This window comes from Pelophylax lessonae (assembly GCF_965119305.1).
Source record: "Pelophylax lessonae genome assembly, chromosome: 1".
Taxonomy (NCBI): Eukaryota; Metazoa; Chordata; class Amphibia; order Anura; family Ranidae; genus Pelophylax; species Pelophylax lessonae.
Window position 1 is genome coordinate 866,119,818 of NC_138768.1, and position 18,885 is coordinate 866,138,702.

At 46.3% G+C, this 18,885-nt stretch overlaps 2 protein-coding genes across 2 annotated transcripts in view; one reads left to right on the forward strand and one right to left on the reverse strand.

The window, feature by feature from the left end:
- The window catches only part of LOC309550265 (eotaxin-like), a gene marked incomplete at its 3' end in the record, with an annotated part of 902,909 nt that overhangs the window by 831,852 nt on the left and 52,172 nt on the right, over window positions 1-18,885 (reverse strand). The gene's annotated exons all lie outside the window — the stretch shown is intronic.
- Window positions 1-18,885, forward strand: part of LOC309544802 (NACHT, LRR and PYD domains-containing protein 3-like) — a 50,685-nt gene that overhangs the window by 31,228 nt on the left and 572 nt on the right. The window contains exons 7-9 of the mRNA XM_082243780.1: window positions 1,991-2,155; window positions 11,501-11,665; window positions 15,970-16,134. Coding sequence (XP_082099906.1) covers window positions 1,991-2,155; window positions 11,501-11,665; window positions 15,970-16,134 — 495 coding nt within the window. The remainder of the gene's footprint in view (window positions 1-1,990; window positions 2,156-11,500; window positions 11,666-15,969; window positions 16,135-18,885) is intronic.

The following is an 18,885-nucleotide window of genomic DNA, read 5'->3' on the forward strand; positions in this document are numbered from 1 at the left end:
TGTGGCATATCAAGATGCTGATTAGACAGCATGATTATTGCACAGGTGTGCCTTAGGCCGGCCACAATAAAAGGCCTCTAAAATGTTCAGTTTTATCACACAGCACAATGGTGTTTCAGAGAATTTGGCAGTACATCCAACCGGCCTCACAACCGCAGACCACGGGTAACCACACCAGCCCAGGACTTCCACATCCAGCATCTTCACCTCCAAGATCGTCTAAGACCGGCCATCTGGACAGCTGTTGCAACAATCGGTTTGCATATCCAAAGAATTTCTGCACAAACTGTCAGAAACCGTCTCAGGGAAGCTCATCTGCAGTTCCTCGTCCTCATCAGGGTCTCCACCTGACTGCAGTTTGTCGTCGTAACCAACTTGAGTGGCCAAATGCTCACATTCAATGGCATCTGGCACTTTGGAGAAGTGTTCTCTTCACGGATGAATCCCGTTTTTCACTGTACAGGGCAGGCAGCAGACAGCGTGTATGGTTTTGTGTGGGTGAGTGGTTTGCTGATGTCAGCTTTGTGGATGGAGTGGCCCATGGTGGCGGTGGGCTTATGGTATGGGCAGGCGTATGTTATGGACAATAAACACAGGTGCATTTCATTGATGGCATTTTGAATGCATAGAGATACCGTGACAAGATCCTGAGGCCCATTGTGCCATTCATCTACGACCATCACCTCATGTTGCAGCATGATAATGCACGGCCCCATAGTGCAAGGATCTGTACACAATTCCATACAAATTACTTAGCACTACAAAATGATACATGGCTCTATATTCTCTAAAACGGGCTGTACTGGGAGCTGGGTAGGGGGTGGAACCATGGGTTGGTGCTCAGAGGTGGGTAGGGGCAGAATAAAGGGTCAGTGCTCGGAGGTGGGTAGGGGCGAAACCAAGGGTCAGTGCTCACAGGTGGGTAGGGGCGAAACCAAGGGTCAGAGCTCTGAAGTGGGTAGGGGCGTAACCAAGGGTCTGTTCTCAGAGTTGGGTAGGGGTGGAACCAAGGGTCAGTACTTGGAGGTGGGTAGGGGCGAAACCAAGGGTCAGTGCTCACAGGTGGGTAGAGGCGGAACCAAGGGTCAGAGCTCTGAGGTGGGTAGGGGCGTAACCAAGGGTCAATGCTCAGAAGTGGGTAGGGGCGGATCCAAAGGTTAGTGCTCGGAGGTGGATTGGGGTGGAACCATGGATCAGTGCGCGGAGGTGGGAAGGGGCGGAACCAAGGGTCTGTTCTCAGAGGTGGGTAAGGTGGAACCAGTGGTCAGTGCTCGGAGGTGGGTAGGGGAAGACCAAGGGTCAGTGCTCAGAGGTGGGTAGGGGTGGAACCAAATGTCAGTACTCAAAAGGTGGGTAGGGGCGGAACCAAGAGTCAGTGTTCGGAGGTAGGTAGGGGCAGAACCAAGGGTCAGTACTTGGAGGTGGGTAGGAGTGGACCAAGGGTCAGTGCTTGGAGGTGGGTAGGGGCAGACCAAGGGTCAGTTCTCAGAGGTGCGTAGGAGTGGACCAAGAGTCAGTGCTCGGAGGTGGGTAGGGGTGGAATCAAGGGTCAGTGCTCAGAGGTAGGTAGGGGCGGACCAAGAGTTAGTGCTTGGAGGTGTGTTAGGGGCGGAACCAAGGGTCGGTTCTCAGAGGTGGGTAGGGTTGGAACTGAGGGTCAGTGCTCAGAGGTGGGTAGGGGCGGACCAATGGTCAGTGCTAGGGACTTAGAAGGGGAGAGTTCCTGCACCTGTTCTCTGAGGAAAAAAAAAAAACACTGGTTATACTAGTTTCTATGGGAAAAATTATTTTCTTCTCAGTTATCACTATCAATATTATTTTTATTGCCATACAGGATTTATCTAGCATTATCTAGAGTTTGTACAGTGCTTTATAATATAAAGGGAGAGAGTTGCAATACAATTCAAGGTTCAAGTTAGGAGGACCCTGCTCCTTAAAGCTTACAATCTAAACGTTTACAACCTGGTAAGATTCTTCTTTTCTTCTACAGTTTGGCTAACAATAACCTAACAGACCGGTCCTGCCCCCACTTGGCATCTGGAATCAGAAATAATCAGACACTGAAGAAACTGGACCTGTCTAAGAACAATCTGGAGGGTCCTCATTTCAGGGATCTGATGGCAGCTTTGGCAACCAGCCAGATAGAGGAATTATCGTGAGTATAATAAGAGGGATTGGGACAATATTATCCTCGGAGACATTTACATTCACACAAGTAAAATAAAGTGTCCCGGCCGCCGCACACCTCGCATTTCACTTCACCTCCATGATTAACCACCCCTGGACTGCCCACCGTGTATTTACGCCGCTACTTTGACGTTAAATCCAGTGGTTATGGCAGCAGATAGCTACCATAACCTTGATCTATTTTTAAACAGCGGGCGGTCCGCTTTAATATAAAAGTGGTCCCAGTGGCATATTCGCCATGGGATCACTTTTATGGGCGGTGGGAGAGGTGCCCCCCCCCCCCCCAACTGCTTCCTGGTCTTTTTGAACCCAGATGTCACATTAAAGAGGACCTGTCCTGCGTATTTCTATTACAAGGGATGTTTACATTCCTTGTAATAGGAATAAAAGTGTTAAAGAAAAGTTTTTTGAAGGAAGGGACAGTGTAAAAAAAAATAAATAAATAAATAAATAAATAAAAAAAAGTATAAAAAAATAAACATTTTAAGTGCCCCGTCCATCTGAGCTCATGCGCAGAAGTGAACGCAAATGCAAGTTGCGCCCACATATGTAAACAGTGTTCAAACCACACATGTGAGGTATTGTTGCGATCGTTAGTGAGGGAAATAATTCTAGCACTAGACCTCCTCTGTAACTGTAAACTGGTAATCTGTAGAAAGTGTCACCCATGGAGATTTTTAGGTACCAAAGTTTGTCACCATTCCACAAGCGCGCGCAATTTTAAAGCATGACACGTTAGGTATCAATGTTTACTCGGCGTAACATTATCTTGCACATTGTATTAAAAAATTGGGCTAACTTTACTATTTTCTTATTTTTTTTATTCAAAAATGTATTTATTTTTTTTCAAAAACATTGCGTTCGTAAGGCAGCTGTGCAAATACGGCGTGACATAAAGTATTGCAATGATCTACATTTTATTCTCTAGGTTCTCTGCTAAAAATATATATATATATATCATGTTTGGGGGTTCTAAGTAATTTTCTAGCAAAAAATACTGATTTTAACTTGTAAACAACAAGTGTCAGAAATAGGCCTGGTCCTTAAGTGATTAAGCCCCAGCAGCAGGACGAAACATGTTGGGGGAGCGACCTTGATGGAGTGAGCGGAGGTTACTTTTATCTGCTAACTACACGATTGGGTGAGGTATGCGGCGGCCAGGACACTTCTCTTCATCTCCTCTGCATGCTTTGAGTTAGGGCACACTCATCCCCAGGCTGCACCCTCAATAAACAGTGGTATCAACCTCCCAGGACTTCGGTAACCTGGGCGGGGCGCCTAAGTAAAATAAATGTACAATAATGTACTCTAAACAGGTTATCTTTTTCTTATTTAAAACTAGTCAATTCCAGACTGTTGTTTAAAGTTGGCCATCCTTCTCTTTTCTATTCTATTCCCTGCAAAGCAGGGCATAAATTCTATCTCTTCACCTTGTAAAAGCATCTCTCACAGTACACATAAACACTGGCTAGGCACACATCTTTGATCACCCCTGATGTTAACCCCCTTCCCAGCCAGTGTTATTAGTACAGTGATATATTGTTGCCACTGATCACTGTATTAGTGTCACTGGTCCCCGAAAAGTGTCAGTTAGTGTCAGAATGTCCACCGCAATATCGCAGTCCTGCTATAAGTGACTGATAGTAGCTCTACATTTATATCAGTCACTGCCCTCAAGGAACTCCCAATCTAAGGTTCCAATCTCCCATGCATACATACACATACTGGGGCCAATTTTAGACAGGAGCCGATTAACCTACCAGCATGTCCTTAAAGTTTGGGAGGAAACCCATGTAATGACAGGAGGAACATGCAAACTCCTTACAGCTAGTGTCCTGGCCTAGCAGAAGTTCTAATTACTAAGCCTACATGTGTGTCAATATTGGTGTGTCTACTCCAATAAAACATTTATCTTTTAAAATTATTTTTACTGGAGTTTTATAAAGTGATCTAAAATAAATGGTTCCAAAAGATAAATTAGTTTCATTCATGTAGAGCAGGGGTCTCCAAACTTTCTAAACAAGGGGCCAGTTTACTCTGCTTCAGACTTTAGAGGGGAGTAGAAAATGCCTTGGCATTGGTAACAATGCCCCATCATTGGCGTCAGTGAGAGAAGTAGTGCCCCATCATTGGTGTCAGTGGAAGGAATAGTGCTCCATCATTGGTATTAGTGGGAGGAATAATGCCCCATCATTTGTGACAGTGGGAGGAATAGTGCCCCATCATTGGTATTAGTGGGAGGAATAGTGTTCCATCATTGGCATCAGTGGGGGGAATAGTGCCCCATCATTGGTATTAGTGGGAGGAATAGTGCCCCATCATTAGAATCAGTGGGAGGAATAGTGCCCCATCATTGTTGTCAGTGGGAGGAATAGTGCCCCATCATTGGTGTCAGTGGAAGGAATAGTGCCCCATCATTGGTGTCAGTGGAAGGAATAGTGCCCCATCATTGGTATCAGTGAGAGGAATAGTGCCCCATCATTGGTGTCAGTAGGAAGAATAGTGTCCCATCATTGGCATCAGTGTGAGGAATAGTGCCCCATCATTGGTGTCAGTAGGAAGAATAGTGCCAGTGGAAGGAATAGTGCCCCATCATTGTTGTCAGTGGGAGGAATAGTGCTCCATCATTGGTGTCAGTGGGAGGAGTAGTTTCCCATCATTCAGCTTCGGGTGTGGCTGCAGGAAGGTTCTCTGGCTGTGTGTCTGGAGCTGCTCCAGGTGATCTGTGTCAGAGGGGAGTCTGGTAAAATCTCTCCCAGCCCTGCTGGCCCCTATCTGGGGAGGCCATGCAGGCCAGCAGGGCCTCTCCTGCTGGAAGCTCTGAATCATCCCTTGGGCTGATGGATGACATGCCTGCTCCTGGACAAGCCATGGCTGGAGATCTCTCTGCCCCTGGTGAGGATGAGGATGCCGAGTCCATTCGGGAGCGAGTGGTGGCCGGGATCAAGGTCCTGAATAGGGAGAGAGACCAGCTCTACAAGCTCAGAGCAGAGTTGAAGCGTCTGCGAAAGCAACGTGAAGGTTTGCACAGCCGCAACCGTGGATCTATGGATCCGGAAATCCAGTTGGCAAAGGTCCGGGTTCAACACCAGGAAACCATTGTGGCCATGATGGAAGGTAAAGAGGGGCCCTTTAAGGAAAAGTTTTGCAATGACCGGAGATTTGCAAGGATGGCAAAGATGGAGGTGGAGGAGACCCCCAGTTCTGACCCCCTGACCCCCCAAGGTGAGGTAAGCAACCCGTTGCCTTCTCAGGGCTCAGGAGGCATGCTGACAGTGATCCAGGCAGTGGAGTCTCCAGTACAGGCGGATCAGCTGGTATTTGGTGAGGAGAACTTTCCTGATAATGTGCCTGATAAGGTAAAGTCTAGCAAGTCACAAGTGACTGATAAAACTATTTTTGTGCCATTTAACACCTTGGCTAATGCGGATGTTTTGCCCAATGACACCCAGGCTGGTAATTTTGTATCCAGCAATATTTCAGCTGCTGATGTTTCCTTGCAGGAAAAACTGCGTTTAAAAAATGACATTGCAGCAAAGGAACTACAAGAGCCAGAGCAACCCATTAACCCCCCTTTTGCTGAGTCAAAGGCTGTTTGTCCAGTCACAGCTGTTGTTCAGGACTCTATACTGCAGCATCAGGCCACCTGTGGTACTACAGCAGAAACTGTGATAGTGAATACTGATTGTTGTGACATTTCTTCCAACACAGCTGTTCTGAATAATCCTACTAATGTGTGTGTAATGGGAAATCCTACTGGCTCAGTACAAGCAATTAATAATAAGGATAATAATAATAATGTACCAGCTAAAGTTACATCGGTGTGGGGTCTTGGCCCTGATAAGCCTTCTTTTGCTCAGGTGGTACGCTCTGCGCCTGGTAATGTTATTAAGCCAGGGCTGCAGCCAATGAGGAACCCTGCTTCCAGGCAGAGATTTACACCACAAACTGCCACTTTGAGCACCCCTGGTTCCGGTCTTGGGTCTCTGGCTTCTGCTGGGGGTCCAAGACGTAATGTAGTCATTCTTAAATGGGAAGGTGGTGCAGTCTCTCCAGCACGGCGTGTGGTGGTGGATATGATTTTGGAGATGGGCTTTGGGGCGAATGACCTTTATGCCCTAATACACGTAGCTGGGAGCCGGGAGTACACAATCAGCTTCACCAGGCCAGAGGGTCTTGACCTGTTCTGGGAACGATATGAGGCTTGGTGCAGGTCAAGACCCGAATGGGAAGATCTGGCACCAGTTGCTGTTTCGCAGAGATCAACGGTTAAAAAAATAACCATCATCCTCAATAATGAGAGTGTTCCTGCTCGGGACCTAGAGGTCTGGTTAAGGAACTATGGTGAGGTTTTGACAAGACTAGAAAAAATCCTTGATGAACGTGATATCTGGACTGGGGGTTGGTCAGTAACGGTCAGGTTGGCCAGGGATGGGAATGTTGTCCGTCACCTGCCCTCTTCGGCTTTCATAGGGAGGGATAGGATGACTATTTTTTATCCTGGTCAGCCAAAGCTATGTCACCGCTGTGGAGAAAAGGGGCATTTTAGCTCCTCCTGTTCAGCCGTAATATGTTCAGTATGTCGGGGACAGGGTCATGTGGCCAGGGACTGTACCCAGGCGATAAGGTGCAACCTGTGCCTGCGCCTTGGCCACCCCTACAGCCGATGTCCGGAGGCCTGGCACAATATGGAGAAGGAGGTAGTAGATGAACTGTTGAGGCTGGACAGGATGGAGGATGAGGCCCCTGGTGTATCATCCTCCTCTGCGGTGACGGACCCCCCTGGTCCTGTTCAGGATACCTCCCCAGTTTCTGTGGCCAACCCTCCTGTGTCTGTAGGTATTCCTTCTGTGGCTGTCTCTGTGTCCCCCCAGCCTACTGTACCCGCTCCTCTTGTGTCAGAACCTTCTAAGTCTGTGCCCCCCGAGTCAGTCTTGCCCCATGAGTCTTCCCCTCCTAGGTCTGACCTAAGGGAAGGTCCCCCCCCACCAGGAGTGGTAGAAGGTACCAAAAAGGGTGCTGCGGCTTCCTCTGTAAAGAAGTCTTCTGTGAAGACTTCAAAAAAGAAGAAAACAAGAGATAACATCTCTGAATCTGACCTGCAGTACCTGGAGGAGAGAAGGAAGGTTGTGAGGCGGAAGAGACAGGCAGTGAGGACGGAACGGGGACAGGAAGCCCTAGTGTCTGTCCCCGACCGTTCTAGGGCTTCTGCATGGGATATCTCCTCATCTGGAGCTTCTTCTGAGCAAAATTCTGATTCAGAAATGGAATTGGAGGAGGCCTCAAGAAAGAGAGAGGCTTCTGGTGATGAGCAGCAGAGGGGAGCTAAGAAGCAATCCACCCAATAACCCAAATGGCGGTTCCCCCTCCGTTAAAAGTGGTGACAATAAATGTCGCCAGCATTAAGTCGGTAAGAGCTCGTTCTATGGCCTTCTTTTTGTTCAGCCAATTAGATGCTGAAATTTTATTTTTGCAGGAGACTAGGCTCACCTCCTTGGCAGATATTCATATGGCCAAGAGAGAGTGGAGGTATGGTCCATCTTACTGGTCTCTTGCGGCCGAGCCTTACGGCGGGGTGGCGGTGTTGTTTAAAACCGGCATGGTAACTGTCCGGCGGGTTATTGAGGTGGAGATTGGGAGATGTATGGTCTTAGACGTTCTTGTGGGAGGGCAGGACCTGCGCCTAATTAATATTTATGGGCCGCACACAAAGTGGGACAGGAAATGCCTTTTTACAAGGATCAAGCCATTTCTTTTTACATCCTGGCAAGTGGTTTTTGGAGGTGACTTTAATACTGTGACTAGGCCCAAGGACAGGAAGGACTTCAATGACAGGCTGGGATATGATAGTGTTTTTTTAAATAGTATGGTTAGGGATGCTGGTTTTGTGGATGTGCACATTAAGCACCTTCCGGATGACACAGGGTTCACCTTTCATCGAGGTAATAGTCAAAGTAGGATAGATAGGTTTTTTTTGAAGGAGGCCTCTGCTTTCTCACCCCCAGTGGTGCAGGCAGTGGAGTTCTCTGATCACTGTATGTTATCTGTGGTCTTGAATGCTTCAGACTTCCCTCAAAGGGGCAAAGGCATCTGGAGATTAAATTCGACTCTCCTTGAGGAAGAACCTGTTAGACAATCCTTTGAGGAATTCTTTCAGGCACAGGTGACCATCCTGGACTTTTGTAGCAGCAAGGCTGAGTGGTGGGAGCTGACCAAAAAGAGGATTGCTGGATTCTTCAGGGGCCTAGCCAATAAAAAACAGTTTAATAGATACATGACCTACCAACGTTTGCGGAGGAAGCTGGATATTCTTGTCTCGAGAGGAGGAGATCCTGGGGCAATCTCTGAAGTGAAAATCCTCCTCAGGAAGTGTCAATATGACCGGCATACCTCTTTGGTTCTGGAGCGGGACTATGGGAAATACCACTCGCCTGACCCTTACCAGAACTGCAAACAGGGTGTAGCTGTTAAGATGGTCGTTGGCCTTAAGGATAGTACAGGTTCCTTGACAAAGTCCAGGTCAGGGATCCTGGAGGTCGTGAGGTCTTTTTATGCTGAACTTCTTGGGAGGAAAGAGCTTGACCGAGACAAGATGGAAAGCTTTTTGGACTCTACTCCAGGTCTAAATGGTGGAGATGTTCCTTTGATGAATTTAACAGAAGAGATCACAGTTGAAGAGGTGACGAGGGCAATTGAACAGCTTGCCATCAAAAAGTCACCTGGACCGGATAGTCTGACGGCTGAGTTTTACAAAGCCTTTAAGTCTATTCTGGCCCCACATTTGGTAGAGGTTTTTAACAGTTGTCTTGCTGAGGGGGTGCTTCCCCCTTCCATGAGACACTCAGCTGTGATTCTTCTTTCAAAAGGTAAAGATTCTTCGATGATTGAGAATTGGCGCCCCATCAGCCTTCTCAATGTCGATAGAAAGGTGCTGGCTAAGATACTTTTCTGGCGCCTATCGGCAGTAGCAGAGTCTTTGCTTTCTCGCCATCAGCACTGTTCGATCCAGGGTAGGAGCACCTTCACAGCAGTTTTAGCTGTCCGGGAGGCCTTGGAGCAGTGCAGGGCTGCAGGCTGGGGAAAGTATTTACTGGCATTGGATCAGGCAAAGGCTTTCGATCGTGTCAATCATGAGTACCTGTGGTTGGTCTTTAGTAAGTACGGTCTGCCGGGTGGTTTTGTCGATTGGTTAAAAGTCTTGTATAAGGGGGCAGAAAGCTTCCCTCTTGTTAATGGTTGGGTTGGACAGTCTTTTGAGGTTGGCTCTGGGGTGCGCCAGGGTTGTCCCCTGAGTCCCCTGCTCTATGTGTTTGCAATCGACCCCTTCATCAGGAGGCTAGAGAGCAGCATGTTGTGTGGGGTACCAGTGGGAATCCCGGGTGAGCCGCCTTTGAGGGTTGTTGCCTATGCGGATGATGTGTCAGTGATTGTCACTGGGACGGATGAAGCGGAGGAGGTGGTCTCTCTGACATCACGGTACTCTGAAGCATCAGGCTCCAAGATCAATCAGGAAAAGAGTGAAGCTTTTTGGATGGGAAAGGAAGGTGAGGGGTTTGATCTCCCGGACATCTTTCCAGTGCCCCAGGAAAAAATTAAGATATTAGGCATTGAATTTGAACCTGGCGATTATGGCCTCAAAAACTGGGAAGGCAGGCTGGAGGTTGCCAATACTAAGGTGGTCAGCTGGAAGAGATGGAAGTTATCTCTGAGGGAAAGGGTTGATCTGATTAAGACTTACCTGATACCGATCTTCTTGTATGTCAGCCCTGTCTGCATCTTGCCAGTGTCTCTCTATGCTAGGATCTATAGTGTGTTCTTCCAGATGCTGTGGGGGAACAGACTGAACCCCATTAAGAGGCATGTCACCTATCTATCCAGGAGGGAGGGTGGCTTAGGTATGGTCAACACACCCGTTCTTTTCTTTTCACTGCTATTTCTCAAGTTTAATATTGGTAGTATGCTTGCAGTGGAACCTCCTGGATGGGCAGGCATGTTTAGATCTTGGTTTAGGCCTTTTCTGCGACTTTGGGAAGAAGGTGGCCAAGTGAAGAATCTCAGGGGTCATCGTGGTCAGCTCCCAGCCTATGTCGCTCCGTGTCTGAAGTTGCTGCGGCAGTGGCGACTGTCGGCTGAAGATCTCAGATCCGCTCCGAGGAAAGTCCTTATGAGCCGAGTCTTGAGTGAAGTCTTTCATGACCCACTGGCCTTAAGGGATTGCCCAGGCCCAATTTTGAGGGAAGGGTTAAGATTGATTAATTTGGCTAGAGTCCCCCTTAAATTCAGGGATCTGGCCTGGTTGTGCTTCCACGGGAGGCTCTATGTTCGGTGCAATTTGAAATTCCGCAGTGGGATGGATCGTGGTTGTCCTCGGGAGGAATGTACAGGTGAGGAGGAGACTATGGACCATTTTCTGCTTCGTTGCCCTTTTAACATAGAAGTATACAAACAGGTTGGGCGGGCCCTCGGTGTTCCTTTCCTCTCCAGGCTGGGTTATGCTGAGTGGGTGTACGGAGCATTCAATACTGGTGGGGGCTTTTGTTTGGATACACTTATTTTAGTTAGTTTAGTAGTCCGTTATTACACATGGAACGCACGGTGTCAGGTCACCCTTCGGCGTAAAATCCTTCCTGTTCAGGTGGTGGTGTGTGACATTCTGCATGAGGTGGGGAAGATTCGGGTGCTTGAGAGAGACAAGTGGGGTCAGAGGGCTTGGCTGAAGGCGTGGAGGGGTTTCAAGCCTCCCTGACTGCCAGGAGTCTCTTTCCCGGGTGTGGCTTTCTGTCTCTTATCACCCTAGATTTTTTCTTAATGCTCAGTTTTTGATAAATGGCTGCATACATAGGTGATGGGTTGTGCCTCTTAGGCCCTCTCTGCTGCTTTATGTAAATAGTTTTCTAAAAATGTTGGAAGTGGATTATGTATATATTGTATATATTCTGCACATGGATGTGAATTCCTTTGTTTTTTTCTGTTGGAATATTGTACTATAGTTATGTTTTTTACTTTTGTATAAAATATGTTGCTTGATTCTTTTCAATAAAAGATCAATAGTGCCCCATCATTGGTGTCAGTGGGAGGAATAGTGCCCCATCATTGTTGTCAGTGGGAGGAATAGTATCCCATCATTGGTATCAGTGGGAGGAATAGTGCCCCATCATTGGTGTCAGTGGGAGGTATAGTGCCCCAAGGGCCCGATAAAGGCAAGCAAAGGGCCGCAGTTTGGAGACCACTGATGTAGAGAATACTGTAGTTACATTTATTCCTTAGGGACAAATTCATTTTCCTCTGGTAATAATCTTCTTTTCTTCTACAGTTTGTATAATAATGACCTAACAAACATATTCTGCTCCGACCTGGCATTGGGAATAAAAAATAACCAGACTCTGAGGACATTGGACCTGTCTGAGAACAATCTGGAGGGTCCCCATTTCAGGGATCTGATGGAAGCTCTGCCCACAAGCCGGATAGAGGAATTACAGTGAGTATAATGGAACTGACTGGGAAAAAATGATTCTGCAAAACTGCATAAATAATATCTACAGCTAAAGATGATAATGTAATTCCAAATCATCCTTAGACTTCGTAAAGAGACAATCCCAGTCTGTTGTCCAATTCTTGGATCTGATCACTCTGTGATCAGCTATGAAATTGTCTCTTACTAAAACCTCGTGAAAATTTGACATTCCACCATTATTTATTCCCAACCTAATGCCTGTCCACCCGCAAAGCTACATCTTACATTTCTAGGTGGGAGAAGGATCTTAGAAACATTAAATCCGAGGTGGATTGGCAAAAAATTTGGTCCACGTCGGCTTATTGGTCTATCATAATAACTTCTACTAAATGGATCCTACCAGTCTTGCCCACCTCCATCCTTCACACTCCTATGCCCTAGGGGCTGTATAGGCTCTGGTGACGTTATGCCTGTCTGGTGGACCTGCCCATAACATTGGTCCAGATTCCAGACCAAAGTATTCAATTTACTCCTCAATCTATTTTACTGCCCCATCCTGAGACACTCTTATAGCCAGCCATGTTTGTGCTATTGGTAGACAAATGAACCATTGCTAGAGCCTGGAAGAAACCATTTCTACAGGTGCATCTCATAAAATTGGAATATCATGAAAAAAACGTATTTATTTTAGTAATTATAATCAAAAAGTGAAACTTATATATTTTATATAGACGTGTTACACACAGAGTGATATATTTCAAGTATTTCTTTCTTTTAATTTTATTGATTATGACTTACAGCTAGTGAAAACCCAAATTCAGTATCTCAGAAAATTAGAATACAGTATAACATAGAACCAATAAAAAAAAAGGATTTTTAATAAAGAAATGTTGGCTTAGTGAAAAGGTATGTCCATGTACAGTATAGGATGCACTCAATACTTGGTCGGGGCTCCTTTTTCCTGAATTACTGCATCAATGCGGCGTGGCATGGAGGCGATCAGCCTGTGGCAGTGCTGAGGTATTATGGAAGCCCAGGTTGCTTTGATAGCGGCCTTCACCTCGTCTTCATTGTTGGGTCTGGTGTCTCTCATCTTCCTCCTGACAATAACCCACAGATTCTCTATGGGGTTTAGGTCAGGCGAGTTTTCTGGTCAATCAAGCACAGTGATACCATGATCATGTGACCAGATATTGGTAGTTTTGGCAGTGTGGGCGGTGCCAAGTCCTGCTGAAAAATGAAATCAGCATCTCCATAAAGTTGGTCAGCAGAGGGAAGCATGAAGTGCTATAGAATTTCCTGCTAGAGGGCTGCACTGACTTTGGACTTGATAAAACACAGTGGACCAACACCAGCAGATGACACGGCTCCCCAAATCATCCCTGACTATGGAAAATGTTGCATTTCATTTGGAAATCAAGGACCCGGAGTCTGGAGGAGGAGTGGAGAAGCACAGAATCTGAATTGCATGAGGTCCAGTGTGAAGTTTCCACAGTCAGTAATGATTTGGGGAGTCATGTCATCTGCTGGTGTTGGCCCACTGTGGAAGAGCTTCACTACATTTACTAAGCTCTGGAGCAAAGTACACAGTCTATTTGCCTTCAGTAAATCCACCCCATAGACCCATTTTTCATTAAAGTGGTTCTAAAGGATTTTTTTTTAACCACTTCTGGACTGGAAGGTTTTCCCCCCTTAATGACCAGGCCATTTTTTGCAATTCGGCACTGCGATATTTTAACTGACAATTGCGCAGTTATGTGATGCTGTATCCAAATAAAATTGATGTCCCTTTTTCCCCCATGAACAGAGCTTTCTTTTGGTGCTATTTGATCTCCTGTGCGATTTTTTTTTTTTTGCGCTTTAAACAAAAAAAGGGTGACCATTCTGAAAAAAAATAATATTTTTACTTCTTGCTATAAAACATTCCCAATAAAATTTTTAAAAAAATGTAATTTAATTTTTTTTATCAATTTAGGCCAATTTGTATTCTGCTACATATTTTTGGTAAAAAAAAAAATCCCAAAAAGTGTATACTGATTGGTTTGCGCAAAAATTATCACGTCTGCAAACTAGGGGAAAGATTTGTCATTTTTATTTATTTTATTTTTTTTACAAGTATTGGCCGCGATCTGCGATTTTTAGCGGGACTGCGACATTGCGGCGGACAGATCGGACCCCTGACTGACATTTTTGACACTTTTGGGGGGACCAGTGACATTACTACAGTAATCAGTGCTAAAAATATGCACTGTTACTGTAATAATGACACTGGCAGGGAAGGGGTTAACACCAGGGATGATCAAAGGGTTAAATGTGTCCCTAGGGGGTGTTTTCTAACTGTGTGGGGGATGGACTTATGGAATGAACACAGAGATCTGTGTTCCTAAATAAGAGGATCACAGGAGCCCTGTGTTCATTGCTGACAGAACAGCGGTCTGCCGTGTTTACAATGGTAGAACGCCGTTCTGTCTCCACGGGAAGCGATCGCGGGTGCCCGACGCCAGACCTGCAGATCAGCTTCCCCTGTGGCGAATGGGTGCAGGCACGCCCCCACTCGCGGTCCCGTGAAGCAACGTACAGAGCCGAGTCGTTTCGCGAGACGAGCCGAGTCGTTTCGCGGGACAGAGCCGACCTGCCGCAGTATATGTGTACTGCTGGCTGTCGGCAAGCGGTTAAATAACAAACATGTCATACATACCTGCTCTGTGCAATAGAATTGGTGTAGCTCTGCAAATCAATCAGGTTTTTTTCGTCAAGGTTTAATGGAACAAGCTGAAGTTAGAAGCTGATTGGTTACCATGCAAAGCTGCACCAGATTTTGCACTCTACAGTATTAGTAGTTCAACCCCAATTTGTCTGCATCTGTCAGCAGGGGCTGCCAATGTGCTCTGCTTCTGATGTAAGGTGGGGCTCTGATGTGGACCCTGATGTAAGGGGCATGCTCATGCGGACCCTGATGTAAGGTGCCACTCTGATGGGGACACCAAATGCAAGGTGGCACTCTGATGGGGACCCTGATGTAAGGGGTACTGTGATGGGGACCCTGATTTAAGGTGGCACTCTGAAGTAAGGGGCACTCTCATGCGGACCCTGATGTAAGGGGGCAGTCCAATAGGGACCCCCATTGCAAGGTGGCAGTCTGATGGGGACCCCAATGTAAGGGGGGACTGTGATGGGGACCCTGTTTTATGGAAGGGACTCTGTTCGCAACAGAATGCAGGGCTGGGAAAAGGCCATCTAGAGCCCAGCGTGAACATGTCAAACTGTGCCCCCCCCCACCAAGATGTATGAGCATCACGTGTTAGCAAACCCCCCCCAAAAATAAACTGAGCACTAATCTGCATGCTTACCCCCTAAGAATAAATCCCCCACCCTCCTCCCAACACAAATCCACCCCCCTGAAATTGCCCCTCCCAGCACAAATATTTTTGGTCGTCCCCATCACCCCTCTCCTCAAATCCTCCCACCTCCAAAAAAAATCACTCCATCTAGCACTAATCCTCTACCCCTAAAATTCCCCCCCCCCCGGGGTACACATCCTCTACACCCCACTCCAAATCCCCCTGCCCACACAAACCCCCCCTCCTTCCTCAATTTTTCCCTCCTAGCACAAATACCCTCCGATCATCCTTACTAGCACAAACTCCACCCCACCCCTTAAAAAAATGTACCCTCCTAGCACAGAAGCCCTCTACCATATCACGTCTTCTAGCAAAAATCCTCTTTCCCCTCCCAACACAAATTCCCCCCCCCCCCCACATCACCTTTCCTCACACCCCCCCCCTCCCAAATTACCCCATCTAGAACAATTCTTACCCCCTGATGCCCCCAAATTCCTCAAAGCAACAACCCCCCCCCCCCCCCACCTCACATTATGATGCTACAGTGCCCAGGGCAGCCCTGACTGGATGCAAGGATTTGCTTAAGACCCGGTTCACACTACTCCGACTTGTCCAGCGACTTGGTCGCCTGAAAAGTAGCTCCCAATGCTGTGCAATGGAACCGTTCTAATCGGAGCGACTCAAGTCGCTCTGACTTAGAAATGGTTCCTGCACTATTTTTCAGCGAAGTTGGAGTGACTTGCATTGACTTCTATTATGAGAAGTCGTTTGCAAGCCGCGATGAAGTCGCGCTGCACGGGCGGCTTCAAAGTCGGGGCGACTTTGAGTCGGATTAGTGTGAACCGGCTCTTAGTCTGCAATTATTTGTTTCAGTATGAGGGCCGCATTGTATATTTTACAATTTAAGACCCCTGATTTGGAGAATTGTTGCTTTTATTGCTGTGGGAGAAATTATATTTATTCTGGTGACATTCTTCTCTTTTACAGTTTGTCCTATAATCAGCTGACAGACAGTTCCTGCCCCCACCTGGTGTCTGGAATAAGAAATAACCAAACACTGAGGACACTGGACCTGTCCTGGAACGATCTGAAGGGTTCTCATTTTAGTGATCTGATGGAAGCTCTGTCCACAAGCCAGATCAAGGAATTACAGTGAGTACAACAGGACTGACTGAGACAATCATTTTGGCGGATACTAACCAGTAAAAGCACTGGTGCCTATTACAGACTCCGTCCTGTTCCCACAAAAACAATAAGCAAATCAATCCGTGCAAATACAATAATAAAATATTCTGAAGGTTAATACCACCTAAGTTGCAAGCTGAACACTGACAATTCATCAAAAACCCCAAAGTTATAAAAATAAACATAGAAGTGCAGCGCAATCAATAAAATACAGCATGTACAGTGCATTAGGAAAGTATTCACAGCGCTTCACTTTTTCCACATTTTTATTTGTTACAGCCTTATTCCAAAATTAATTAAATTCATTATTTTCTTCAAAATTTTACAAACAATCCCCCATAATGACAACGTGAAAGAAGTTTGTTTGAAATATTTTAAAATGTATTAAAAATAAAAAAAAACGAGAAAAATCCCATGTACATAAGTATCACACCCTTTGCTCAATACTTCGGTGAAGCAACTTTTGCACCAATTACAGCCTCATGTCGTTTTGAGTATGATGCTACAAGCGTGGCACACCTATTTTTGGGCATTTTTCTCCCATTCTTTTTTGAGGGCATCTCAAGCTCATCAGGTTGGATGGGAAATGTCAGTGCACAGCCATTTTCAGATCTCTCCAGAGATGTTCAATTGGGTTCAAGTCCGGGCCACTCATGGACGTTCACAGAGTTGTCCGGTAGCTACTCCTTTGTTATCTTGGCTGTGTGGTTAGGGTCTTCGTCCTGTTGGAAGATGAACCTTTGCCCCAGTCTGAGGTCCACAGTGCTCTGGAGCAGGTTTTCATCAAAGATCTCTCTGTACACTGCTACATTCATCTTTCCCTCCATCCTGACTAGTCTCCCAGTTCCTGCCACCACCATGCTTCACTGTAGGGATGGTATTGGCCAGGTGATGAGTGGTGCCTGGTTTCCTACATGCATGACGCTTGCCATTCAGGCCAAAGAGTTCAATACTTGTTTTATTAGACCAGAGAATCTAGTTTCTCATGGTCTGAGAGTCATTCAGTTGCCTTTTGGTAAACTCCAGGTGGACTGCCATGTGCCTTTTACTGAGAAGTGGCTTCTGTCTGGCCACTCTATCATACAGGCCTGATTGGTGGAGTGCTGCAAAGATGGTTATTCTTCTGGAAGGTTCTCCTCTCTCCACAGAGAAACGCTGGAGCTCTGTCAGAGTGACCATCGGGTTCTTGGTCACCTCCCTGACTAAGGCCCTTCTCCCCCGATCGCTCAGTTTGGCTGAGTAGCCTGCTCTAGGAAGAGTCCTGGTGGTTCCAAACTTCTTTCATTTATAGATGATGGAGGCCACTGTGCTCATTGGGACCTTTAATGCTGCAGATATTTTTCTGTACCCTTCCCCAGATCTGTGCCTCAATGCAATCCTGTCGCAGAGGTCTACAGGCAATTCCTTGGACTTCATGGCTTGGTTTGTGCTCTGACATGCACTGTTACCTGTGGGACCTTATATAGACAGGTGTGTGCCTTTCCAAATCATGTCCTATCAACTGAAATTACCACAGGTGGACTCCGATCAAGTAGTAGAAACACCTCAAGGGTGATCAGTGGAAACAGGATGCACTTAAACTCAATTTGGAGTATCATGACAAAGGCTGGGATACCTACGTATATGGGACTTTTTATTTTTTTATTTTTAATAAATTCACAAAGATTTCAAACAAACTTCTTTCACGTTGTCATTATGGGGGATTGTTTGTAAAATTTTGAGGAAAATAATCAATTGAATCAATTTTGGAATAAGGCTGTAACATAACAAAATGTGGAAAAAGTGAAGCACTGTGAATACTTTCCGGATGCACTGTAAATAAATGCAAGACAAAAGAATATGAACAAATATAAAGAAATAGATCAGTAGTTCATGCAAAGCAGCAAGAGAGCCAAACATAGTCCATAGTTATCCACATGATTGAAAAGGGATCCCAGGAGTAAATCGCCCAATAGATCCCTCCACGTACAATTAAAATGCTTGCTCGCCTTAATCTATAGACCCCTGAGCCATCAGAAGGTCATAGGCGCCTGTCCCATATAGGGGATGGATGAATGATGCACCAGCACTGTCCTGGCTCACAATCTCATCATGGGCACATAGACATGGTAAGAAACACACATCTAAGAGCTCTCTGTTATAAAAGTTTCCACGCTTTATTGATAAAAACACTTACAAAATACTCCTCTTGTGTTATAGCATAAAAAATCCCACAATGATATCAAGCATGGCGGCTCTCCTGTCGCCAAGACGGGATTGCAGCGGGTGACGTCATCTAAAGCATCTCCTCCTCCCGTACGCGTTACGTCCAATGGAACTTCGTCAGTGGTGTGCACCTACCCTGTCACCCAGCCATACATATACACACTTCGCCTCCATGGAAATCACAGATGCCAAAGCTAATCAGCGCTGTTCCCACAGATAAAGCAAAGGCTCTGCTTTTTTCAACTTTTCCTGTTCCTAGGACATCATATGACGTCCTTAGGTTAAAGTGGTGATCTCTGGATGATGGATGCCCTCTACAGGCATTATTCAGATATCTTTGTTTTAAGTCAGTGATTTCCTCTCATGTAAAAGCCATCCTATTTAGCCGCCGGATAGCTTTTACAAGCAGTGGAAGGGGACGTACACCCCCCCCCCCCCACCCCCCACATCCTCCAGTGACTCTCTGGGCACTCACGTGTGATCAGGAAGCTAGGGATCCGATCTAAAGGGGGC